Source organism: Leuresthes tenuis, unplaced genomic scaffold (genome assembly GCF_036924035.1).
Source record: "Leuresthes tenuis unplaced genomic scaffold, fLeuTen1.0.hap1 SCAF_15, whole genome shotgun sequence".
In the NCBI taxonomy this organism is placed as follows: Eukaryota; Metazoa; Chordata; class Actinopteri; order Atheriniformes; family Atherinopsidae; genus Leuresthes; species Leuresthes tenuis.
In genome coordinates, this window is record NW_027325369.1 from 33,037,200 (window position 1) to 33,048,309 (window position 11,110).

The 11,110-nt window shown below is 44.6% G+C and overlaps 1 protein-coding gene across 1 annotated transcript; it reads left to right on the forward strand.

Annotated features, from left to right (window-relative positions):
• Positions 1–528: 528 nt before the first annotated feature.
• Positions 529–2,007, forward strand: LOC140270096 (uncharacterized). The gene is made up of 2 exons (XM_072365183.1): positions 529–1,044; positions 1,114–2,007. The coding sequence occupies exons 1-2, from the start codon at positions 548–550 to the stop codon at positions 1,331–1,333; spliced, it is 717 nt and encodes a 238-aa protein (XP_072221284.1). The 5' UTR covers positions 529–547; the 3' UTR covers positions 1,334–2,007.
• The last annotated feature ends 9,103 nt before the right edge of the window (positions 2,008–11,110 follow it).

Here is an 11,110-nt window from a genome sequence, read left to right on the forward strand (position 1 = left end):
CGTGTGTTCTGTCGCTTCCTTTTTGGACACTTTTTTTAAACTGTTCAACACGACACTTTGTATGAAAAACAAGGACTGTCTTCTGGTTTTTATTGTCTGTCAGACTCTGAGAAACGGGCCTTAGCCTTCAGCAGGTTTAACGTTTTTACGCCACGGTAGAAGGAAGAAATATTTTAAAAAAAGCCAAAGATGTGTTGCAGGTCCTCCACAAACACTGTCCCAGTTAAAGTTCCGTCTCTTTCTTTTTAAGTGGGCTTTAGTGACGAATTGATGAGTCAGCAGCTCAGTTACAGCTGGACCGCTCCGTTTAACCGGACCCCGTAGAGCAGAGTCCGGTTAATGTGTTCAGCTGCCTCCAACCTCAGTGGGAGGTGCTGTGAGACGCCGTCTTTCAGCTGCTTTAACGGTGATTCTGTCAGAGGAGGCTGTGGTTCTGAAATCAGGATTTTATCAGAGCAGAGCGGCGGTCTGAGAACGCTTTGACTACCAGACGACTCCCGAGAGTCTGGTCCAATAGTTGATCCTGTTTCAGTAAGCTGAAGCAAAGATGAGACGTTCACTCTCTAACGCCCCAACGCCGTCCGGCCACGCCCCTCACAACCACACAACCACAGCCACGCCTCTCACAGCCGTCTCTTACAGCCACGCCCCTCACAGCCACGCCTCTCACAGCCACGCCTCTCACAGCCGTCTCTTACAGCCACGCCCCTCACAATCACAGCCACGCCCCTCACAGCCACGCCTCTCACAGCCGTCTCTTACAGCCACGCCCCTCACAATCACAGCCACGCCCCTCACAGCCACGCCTCTCACAGCCGTCTCTTACAGCCACGCCCCTCAGCCACGCCTCTCACAGCCACGCCCCTCACAGCCACGCCTTTCACAGCCGTCTCTTACAGCCACGCCCCTCACAATCACAGCCACGCCCCTCACAGCCACGCCTCTCACAGCCGTCTCTTACAGCCACGCCCCTCAGCCACGCCTCTCACAACCACAGCCACGCCCCTCACAGCCCCGCCTCTCACAGCCACGCCCCTCACAGCCGTCTCTTACAGCCACGCCCCTCAGCCACGCCTCTCACAGCCACGCTTCTCACAGCCACGCCCCTCACAGCCGTCTCTTACAGCCACGCCCCTCACAGCCACGCCCCTCACAACCACAGCCACGCCTCTCACAGCCGTCTCTTACAGCCACGCCCCTCAGCCACGCCTCTCACAACCACAGCCACGCCCCTCACAGCCCCGCCTCTCACAGCCACGCCCCTCAGCCCCGCCCCTCACAGCCACCTCCTGTCCTGTGTTTCACTCTCTTCTTCTTCTGTTCCAGACTTTGATGATAAATAATATTCTACATTATCTGTCACATGACACATAATTTTCATGTAAACTGCAGCAGACGAAGTATCCGAAGCCCTCTTTCCTTGACCCCGTGATGTTTCCTGTGAGGTCGAGGAAAACCTGAGCGGAAGGTGTGAATGGGCTGATTCTCAGTTCCAGTTTCTGTGAATGAGAGCCGCTTTATCAGGATTAACTGAAACTGTTTAATATCCAGCCCGTCTGAGCCCAGTTCAGTGTTCACATGCAGGAGGGATTCACACCAGAACCACATCACAAACGCATCACCAGCACCACGCCGTCATCTGAACACCATCAGCATGGCGCCTGCACTGGATCCTGGTAGAAAACATGGTGTGAGGGTAAGTTTGGCGCACTGTTGCATGCTGGGATGGGAGCGCCACCTTCCAAGGACAGCTCTCCCATTACCTGTGCCTACGACCATCGCTGCCTGGCTCTACTTCCTGTTCTGTTTGGCCTAAAATGGTCAAACGTGGTGGAAACTGATCTTCCCGACAGACACTGAATGCACCATCTGCTAATTGTGCTGAAATCTGACAACTGCAACATGGAATAACTTGTGCTTTTGGCCAGTTTATTAAACAGATGAAAGTATTTTCAGATACATTCAGCGGTGTGTTGGAGTCACTTCGTTGATAATAAATCCGTGTTTTGACCCTGAAATGCATTCAGTATTTTATTTTCACTGCTTTGCTCTCAGCGGACGGCTGATTAAACTGGGGTTATGAACATTAGAGTTGGACTAATGTTATTTTAGGTCCACACAAAGCAGCACTGGACACCCAGACTGATCCCAGAACAGCGACAGCAGAGGAAGAGCGGGAAAAAGCACCAACTCTGCAGAAATGCCCAGCAGCGACACGGCTGCAGCCCGCAGCCCGCCACCATACGATGATGTCACTAACCCATGTGACTGTGCTGCAGGGTAAGAATCCAGAATAATGAGTTTGCTTGAACTGTGATGAAATGTTGAGGCTTGAGTTTAGATGGAAAAATGTTCTCATCTGTGGTCTGAGTAGCTGTTAGCTTGGCAGACTCTCCAAATCGAGAGCGTTCTGCTGTTTAATGGCAGTAAATACTCCTTTAAAACCCCAAATATCTCTTTAACATGCTGACTGTGGCTGCTGCAGAGCGTGAATTAGCTCTAAGATGCTCTACGTGTCACAGAGCTCCTTTTATAGGTTTCTGTTTCCAGGTGCTTCGGCAGATTGCGACCTTTGACCCGCCACTCCTTAACTAACGCCTCTAAAAGCAGGATTGTGGGCCGCCTGGCCGCTGCCTTGCTGTGACATCACTTCCTGTCTGTGGGGAATGGAAGCAGAGAGAAAGACCAAAGGTATGTAACAGCCAGACCTGATCTGTGTCCAACCAGAACTCATAAATGTGGCTGATAAATGTGAATTTAAGACATCGATCGATTGGATCTATTGCAGCCAACAGATGCTCAGAAGCACGATTACTTTTTCTCGTGGTCAAGCTGGCGGTGGCAACCTTCTCGAATGTCTCCGCCCTCGTTTTTGCAGCAATTTGTACCTAAATTGGACCTAAATGACCTTTTTAGGAGAAAGTAAGTAACAGGTGTCCCTGTTCATCATTGGTTTATATCTGAAAAGCTCCTCTTTGTGTTTCTCTTCTCTGGTGAGGTCCATTTGAACTCTTTTGTCTGTTCTTGCATCATTAACACGATCCTTAATTTCTCACATGTATGAAACCTTCTCACAAAGCATCGTCCACAACCGCTGCTTCCTCCACTTTCTTCTTCTTCTGATCGGCTCTCTTCTTCTATGTGCCGTTTTATGGATTATCTGCCACACGAACAGATAGAAATCCTCTTCCTTAAGGCAGTAAAAACAGAACAAATCCCTTAGATGCTAATAGAAACAAAGTTTCAATCCTTTTTTCTCATAGATCTTTGTTTTTCTTACACACTGTAGCTCAGCTTTGTCCATCTTTTATTTCTGTGCTTCACTGTTGGGACTAAACTTATCAGGAATAAACTTATATTTTAATATTTTAAACTGATTTAAAAGCAAATATGAAACAGTTTTCTGTGAATTTAGAGCCTGCTGATTGGCTACTTTCGCTGTTGGACTAAACTTATCAGGAATAAACTTATATTTTAATATTTTCCTCATTTTAAACTGATTTAAAAGCAGATATGAAACATTTTTCTGTGAATTTAGAGCCTGCTGATTGGCTACTTTCGGTGTTGGACTAAACTTATCAGGAATAAACTTATATTTTAATATTTTCCTCATTTTAAACTGATTTAAAAGCAAATATGAAACATTTATCTGTGAATTTAGAGCCTGCTGATTGGCTACTCTCCTACAACGACTCACCAAATTGTCGCTGGTGTCTCCTTCTTTCATTTCTTCCTAATATCCGGTGTTTTTGGGATTATGTTGAGACATATTTGATGTGTGCATCACCACAGATGGAAACGCACTGCTGCTGTCGGTGGGCTTTGGTTGATTTGTGAGCTGGGATCACTTCGTGTTAATGTTGAGCCTTATGGAGACGTTGCCTGTTGTTAGCTAACAGAGGTGTGAGGGGGAAGTCATTAGATTATCCCCAGCATCACGTTGCTCTTCCAGCGGTGTGCATTAATCTTCATGTCAGCTGCGAGCACTTTGTCCAGCGCTGAGTCCTCCTTCTGAAACGCGTCTTTCAGTATTTTCTGTAACTTAATGAACTGTAACGCTGTGTCTGTGTGCACCACAGTTAGAGATGGAGGTTTAAGGAGTTCATTTTCTCAGCTGTCCCAGAGGGAGGGAGCTGCTTCCTGGCTTTGACCAGTGCTGGACGGGCCCATTGTGTTCCTGAGGAGCAAGATCTCACCCGAAAGATTAAACCTCATCTTTCAGCTCTCATGTTCTCCTGCAGAGACGAGGTCACCATCTACCGCTCCTCCCCCTTCTCCTTTTGTTGGGGGGGATTATTCAGTGTATTTCCCCGGTCTTTTGCCCCCTGGCCCTATTAGGAATTTATAAAAGAAACATTATCTTGAATCATTTAATTCGGAGCAATTAAATTTTGAAGTGCAGTATTTATAATTCATGGCAGAAAAAGATAAAAGCCCTTTAATCCTTGAATATATTATTATAATGGGCACTGGGATGGGCGGCAGAGAGTGAGGCATGTCCACTATTGTTAGTAGTCCATGTGTCAGTGCTGAGAGCAGAGCTGGGACCAGCCGTTTAAAGGTTGGCATGAATAAGAAACATCTGTATTAATGCCGAGTCAGCGGCTCATGTCCAGGTCCACAGGTGTCTCACTGAGGGGGGGCGGCACTGTGTTTGCATGCCACTCAGCTGGAAGTGTCCATTCCTGTGATAGTCACCATAGCGTCTAATAAATATGTGAAACTTTACTCTGTTTTTCCCCCCTCTGGAGTACTTTGAAATATTTACATTTTTTCCGTGGATTTCAGAGCGAGAGGCTTTACGGCGTCCCGAGAGTTTGTTGAACGACGAGCTCCAGGCTTTACATTCAGCCAACACTGGTTTGAACCAGCTCAGCTCAGCTTTTGTTCTCATTTCCCTTCATGCAGGACATGCAGATGCACCAGCTGTCAGTTTGAGTGGGTGCAACACACGTAAAACTGATGAAAAACACGAGACGAATAATGTAAAAGTGACATAAGTGCAAGAGACAAGACCGCCGAGAATCACCTGTGCAGTGACTGCAGCAGAAGAAGAGGGGAAGCTGTGTAATGTACGGACAACACGCAGAGCAGGGCATGCATCTTTTAATGTTTCACAGTAATTCTGTGCACATGTTCCATCAAACTGCACGAGAGCAGCCATCAATGAACCGGAGGTCGACAACCTGTGAAAACAGGGAATTTAGTCAACTTATTTCCACAATGAAAGTGGAGAAACTCCCACTTCCACGGCACAGAGGTTCACGTCTTTCAGCTTAAACCGACGGCTAATAACAGGCAGATAAACTCTTCCCTCTCCCGCTTAGATTCAGGCACACAGGTCGGGGGGGAAAAGGGAAAAAAACTGTCATTTATAATGAAACAAGCTGCCAAACGACTCATTTGATTTGAACTAAACATCTTTTTATTGAGGCAAGAATAAATAATAAGCCCACTTGTGCTGTTTAGCTTTAGCTTCTGATTTTATTTAGCTGGAATAAAGCTTTATTTTCTTTCATTAAACACTGGTGCACCTGCACTCATGATGATCTGTACTCTTTACCAGAGATGCTGCCGCTCTGCGTTTCCGTCTGTTCTGATTGGCTGAAAGGTGAGAGGCTGCATGCGTGGTTATGAGCACGTTTTAAAGAACTGAACCCGTTTTTAATCCATCTGAAAAGAAATGCATTTCCTCCTGTTGAGCATGAATGAAGCACTTTAAGTTGGACTTTTAACCATCATTAGCAGCAGAAAGGAATCCTGCTGAATGATTTTCTTTTTTTGCTCTTTTTCAGCTGTTTGACTGAACAGAATCTCTCTGGAAGGCAGTTCTCACAGCAGGTGAGTCCAACCATGTTCACCGTTAGCCTCATGAAATCAGTTCTTCCACACAGTTTGACAGACAGAAAATAGGATTTCTGCAGCAACAAGGTGATTCCCAAAGAGCTATTAGCTGAAAACTTGGCATATCTCAGCATGGTGTGCAGTGTGTCCTTAAAACATTTGAGGAAACTGGACAAGTGGAGGACAAAAGAAGAAGTGTCAGGCCTAAAAAACTATCTACAGCAGATGAACAGGATCTGAAAGTGATGTCCTTAAGAAAGAGGAAAAAATCCAGCTGTGACCTGACAGGACCTGAGAGATGCATCTGGACCTTCAGCTGATCCATCTACTGTTGGCCCAAGCCTCATCAGAAATGGGCTCCATGGAAGGGTGGCTGTCAAGAAGCCGTTCTTAAGGAAGGGAAACAGGGAGAAAAGGCTGAGCTGTGCCAAATGACACAAGAAGTGGACTGAAAATCAGTGGCAACAGGTCTTATGGAGGGATGAATCCTCCCCAGAGCCCGGACCTCAACATTATTGAAGCAGTGTGGGATCATCTGACAGAGAACGGAACAAAAGGCAGCCCACATCCAAAGAAGAGCTTTGGGATGTCCTTCAAGAAGCCTGGAGAACTATTCCTGAAGACTCCTTAAAGAAATGTGGAAACTTAACAAAAAGCGACCAACAGAAAAGATCAACTTCCACTTCCACTCCTGTCTCAGAGTGTCTCTTCAGTCAGAGGGTTTACCCTCCTGCAGACCCCCGTCCTGCAGACCCCCGTCCTGCAGACCCCCGTCCTTCAGGCTCAGACTGGAAACAGCATTTTGTAGCCGAGCTGCATTTTGAATGGATGATGGTTAAATGTTGCTGTTTCAGGCTGAATGTAAGTCCCTGCAGGAGAACTGCTGCCTGCTCAAAGCTCTGCTGCATGAAGGCAGCTCAGTCAGGCTCAGCTGCTCGATGCTGGAGTAAAATCAGTGTAAATGAAGGAGAAACTGACGTGCACGAAGCCTGAGCACGTGCACGAAGCCTGAGCGCGTGCACGAGACAAAGCAGTGATGGAGAAACCCAGGGAAGTATCGAAAGAGGGGATTCAGATGGAGGCGGGGGGGTGAAGCTGGACCTGGATGCAAATTGTATGTAGACAAGGGCCATAAATCCTCCATGTGTGAGTGTGCAGACGTGCACAAATGTGCGTGCACGCTCACACTCTCAGGCCTTTACATTAAATTTCACTACAGCAGATATGGCCTGGACTTGTCTCCTTGTGTCCTTGTCTCCTTGTGTCCTTGTCTCCTTGTGTCCTTTCCTTTCTTTACTGTCCTCCTCTGCTGTGACCTAAAAACAGAAAATAGGGTTAAAGATTTCTTTCTTTCTTTCTTTCTTTCATTCTTTCTTCTTCTTTCTTCCTCCCTCTCTTCTCAGGGAGAGGGAACATCATTCTCTATTCTCCAGGTCAGAGAGGGAACAATTAAGTGTGGAGGGCGCTGGGAGTCGCTGACAGGTGATGAATGGCCGGGCTGGCTGCAAGTGACAATATGCAGACAAGCCAGATCATTTGCAAATGGATGTGGGGAGATGGAGGATGGGTGGAGTGGGCTGGGTTGGTGGATGGAGGCGAGTAAAGTCAGGGGCAGGAGGAGGAGAGCTGGAGGGGGAGGGGTTAACCCTTCCAGGATCATTTCTCAGCAGTGAGAGGAGGTGGAGGAGGCGCAGCCACCTGCGCAGCAGAGAGGCTCATTTGTTAGAGCTGATGGAGGCCTGCAGACAACAGGCAGCCGTGGGGAATTCACTGCAGGTAGCATCAGCACTTCGCTGTTGACTGATTCTCTGTGATGTGGTCAAAGTCGGCGCCTCGGCTCTGCTTCACAACACAGACACCTTCAAGTTAGAAAACAGCACCTTTCTGTTGGTTTTACGGGCTCAGATGATGAGTTCAGGAAGCATCATTTAACCAAAGGGAGAGAAATAAAGCTCCACTTAGCATGATTCATGCCTCCAAGGTCAAGTTGGTTTGTTCCACCCAAGCAGCTGCAGCAGAGCTCGCTTTTCACTGGCTGGATGGATGTTTTGTGTCTCCAAATGTAGAGATTTTAAGCTTTGTAACGTCGTCTTTTACTGACTTTTAAGAACTCCACGATGTTAGCTCTAAACCAAATGTGTCTGACAGCAGAGCAAAATGTTATGTGAACCTTAACCGAGGCACGGGTTGAACCTGGATTTCAGCCTCCTCCTTCTCAGATGGTCATGTGACGCCTAATGCAGACGTTACCTGTAAAATATGAGAAACTCTGAACCGGTAGATCTGAAATTATACAGGATTTATTTGCCAAATGCTGAATTATTTCCTTTTTTTGGCCTTTTTCAGCTGTTTGACTGAACAGAATCTCTCTGGAAGGCAGTTCTCACAGCAGGTGAGTCCAACCATGTTCACCGTTAGCCTCATGAAATCAGTTCTTCCTGAGAAGACGCAGACTGTAGGAACAGTTTGGTCGTGTCTTTGGTTCAGCTCTCAGCATCTGCCGCCCACAAATAGAAAGTGTTTGCATGCAGGCCGAGCTGCAGAAAGGCTGCAGAAAGGTCGGTGTGGTAGAGACCTCAGCTGATGGGCAGCTCTGCAGAACTGTCCTCAAACAGAGGACAGACTAACCACAGCTGGAAATAACAGCTGCACCTTTTCTGTCTGTTAATGTCTGTGATACAGCAAGCTTTGGTCACACTTCATCTGCCTGTTTTTACACCGAAAAATTCAGATATTCTGCTGGAAAAACTTCACAAGGTGATCAAAACTGTAGATAAATAGTTTTTAACTGGAGGGGGGAAGCTGGGGGACCCAGAAATAACCAAAACTAAACCAAGCCAAGCCGACTGTATTTATAAAGCACTTTAAAAACAGCAGCCACTGACCAAAAATGAAATATAAATTAAATAGATACAGTATGAAATAAATAAAAAAAGAAAACACCAATAAAAGCATTGATTAAAACAATAAAATCAATAGAAGAATCTCTGAAAACGACACGAACCACTAGAACAGAAGCTTCATATTCAAGAAAAGTGAAGAAAAGTGATTAAAAATTAATAAAAATGAATAGAAATTAATAAAAATGAATAAAAATTTATCAAAGTGAATCAAAGTGAATAAAAATGAATAAAAGTGAATAAAAATGAATAAAAGTGAAGCTTTGGTCCCCCTTCATCTGCCTGTTTTTACACCTAAAAATTCAGATACTCTGCTGGAAAACCTTCACAAAGTGATCAAAACTGTAGATAAATGTGTAAAATAGTTATTTGTATAATCAGTGCTGGAATGGCAGCGATATTTACCATCAGAACCAGACAGATGAGCAGAAACGTCCCGTCCTCTCCTGCCTGGAACATGGTCGTAATGGAAGCTATTTTTCAGTGAAGAAGCCTAAAGGCTGTTGTCTGAAAGTTGGAGGGCGAAGCAGAAGCTTCCCTCCGGCTCCTGGACATAGGAGCTGTGCTGCAGATCCAGTGCAGCTTCACTGGTGTGTTCTGGCTTCTTTACAAAGACCTCAGAGGGAATGGCTCCGGCCCTCATGAAAACTGAGTTTTACATCCATGGATGTGCGGGTTGGTGGTGAGAAACAGGCCATCTGACTCAGAGGATGTTCACTCAGGTCAGGTGTAACTTTAAAAACCAGGACATGAGTGAGACCAAACCAGCATCTGTCCTACTCACCCTCACACATGGCTGTGTGGCGTTGCCATGGCTACCTCAGTGTCTCCTCTCCTGTTAACTTATTCATGTCCCTTCTCTACCTTTACCGCCTCACACACACACACACACACACTTCCTAATTGAGCTGTGGGCAGAAACTCTACTTAGTCACCTGACATGTAGATCAATCACTTACTTGATCCCTAACACCCGTAACAAGACGTGTCTGCAGGACATCTCAGTCACACACAACTGTGGTGTCCTTGCTTTGCATTTTACATCCATCTATCTATCTATCTATCTATCTATCTATCTATCTATCCATCCATCCATCTATCCATCCACCTATCTATCTATCTATCTATCCATCCATCTATCCATCCATCCATCCATCTATCTATCTATCTATCTATCCATCTATCTATCTATCTATCTATCCATCTATCTATCTATCTATCTATCTATCTATCTATCTATCTATCTATCTATCTATCTATCTATCTATCTATCTATCTATCTATCTATCTATCTATCTATCTATCTATCTATCTATCTATCTATCTATCTATCTATCTATCTATCTATCTATCTATCTATCTATCTATCTATCTATCTATCTATCTATCTATCTATCTATCTATCTATCTATCTATCTATCTATCTATCTATCTATCTATCTATCTATCTATCTATCTATCTATCTATCTATCTATCTATCTATCTATCTATCTATCTATCTATCTATCTATCTATCTATCCATCCATCCATCTATCCATCCACCTATCTATCTATCTATCCATCCATCTATCCATCCATCCATCCATCTATCTATCTATCCATCTATCTATCCATCTATCCATCCATCCATCCATCCATCTATCCATCCATCCATCCATCCATCTATCTATCCATCTATCTATCTATCTATCTATCTATCTATCTATCTATCTATCTATCTATCTATCTATCTATCTATCTATCTATCTATCTATCTATCTATCTATCTATCTATCTATCTATCTATCTATCTATCTATCTATCTATCTATCTATCTATCTATCTATCTATCTATCTATCTATCTATCTATCTATCTATCTATCTATCTATCTATCTATCTATCCATCTATCCATCCACCTATCTATCTATCTATCCATCCATCTATCCATCCATCCATCTATCCATCTATCTATCCATCTATCTATCCATCCATCCATCCATCCATCCATCCATTATGATGTTGTTCTACATAACAATCTTATTTTCCTGGTTTGTGTGACTTTTATCATCAGGCTGAGACACACGTGCACGCACACACACACGTGCACACACACACGTGCACACAACATTTTTGGGATTATTTCAGGTGTGCAGTGAGTCCAGGATCTGCTCCACATCCATTTTTCTCTTCCTTTTGCTCAAATCTTGATTGGAAAACATTAAATTTTGATCTTGAAATCAGGAATATTTAACTGAGGTTATTTATGTTGTTTTTTCACACATTTTCTACATTTTTATCTTCATTTATTTTTACTGTCTGACCGTAAAACTCCAATATAACCTTTTAAAAAAGTGGCTGTGACCCTGAAAACTACATAAATCT

Bases quoted from the DNA above. Each gene is read 5' to 3' on its own strand.
- LOC140270096 (XM_072365183.1), top strand. From the start codon at position 548: ATGAGACGTTCACTCTCTAACGCCCCAACGCCGTCCGGCCACGCCCCT. The intron at 1,045-1,113 runs GTCTCTTACAGC...CGCCCCTCACAG, and splicing joins CAGCCACGCCCCTCACAGCC to CCGTCTCTTACAGCCACGCC.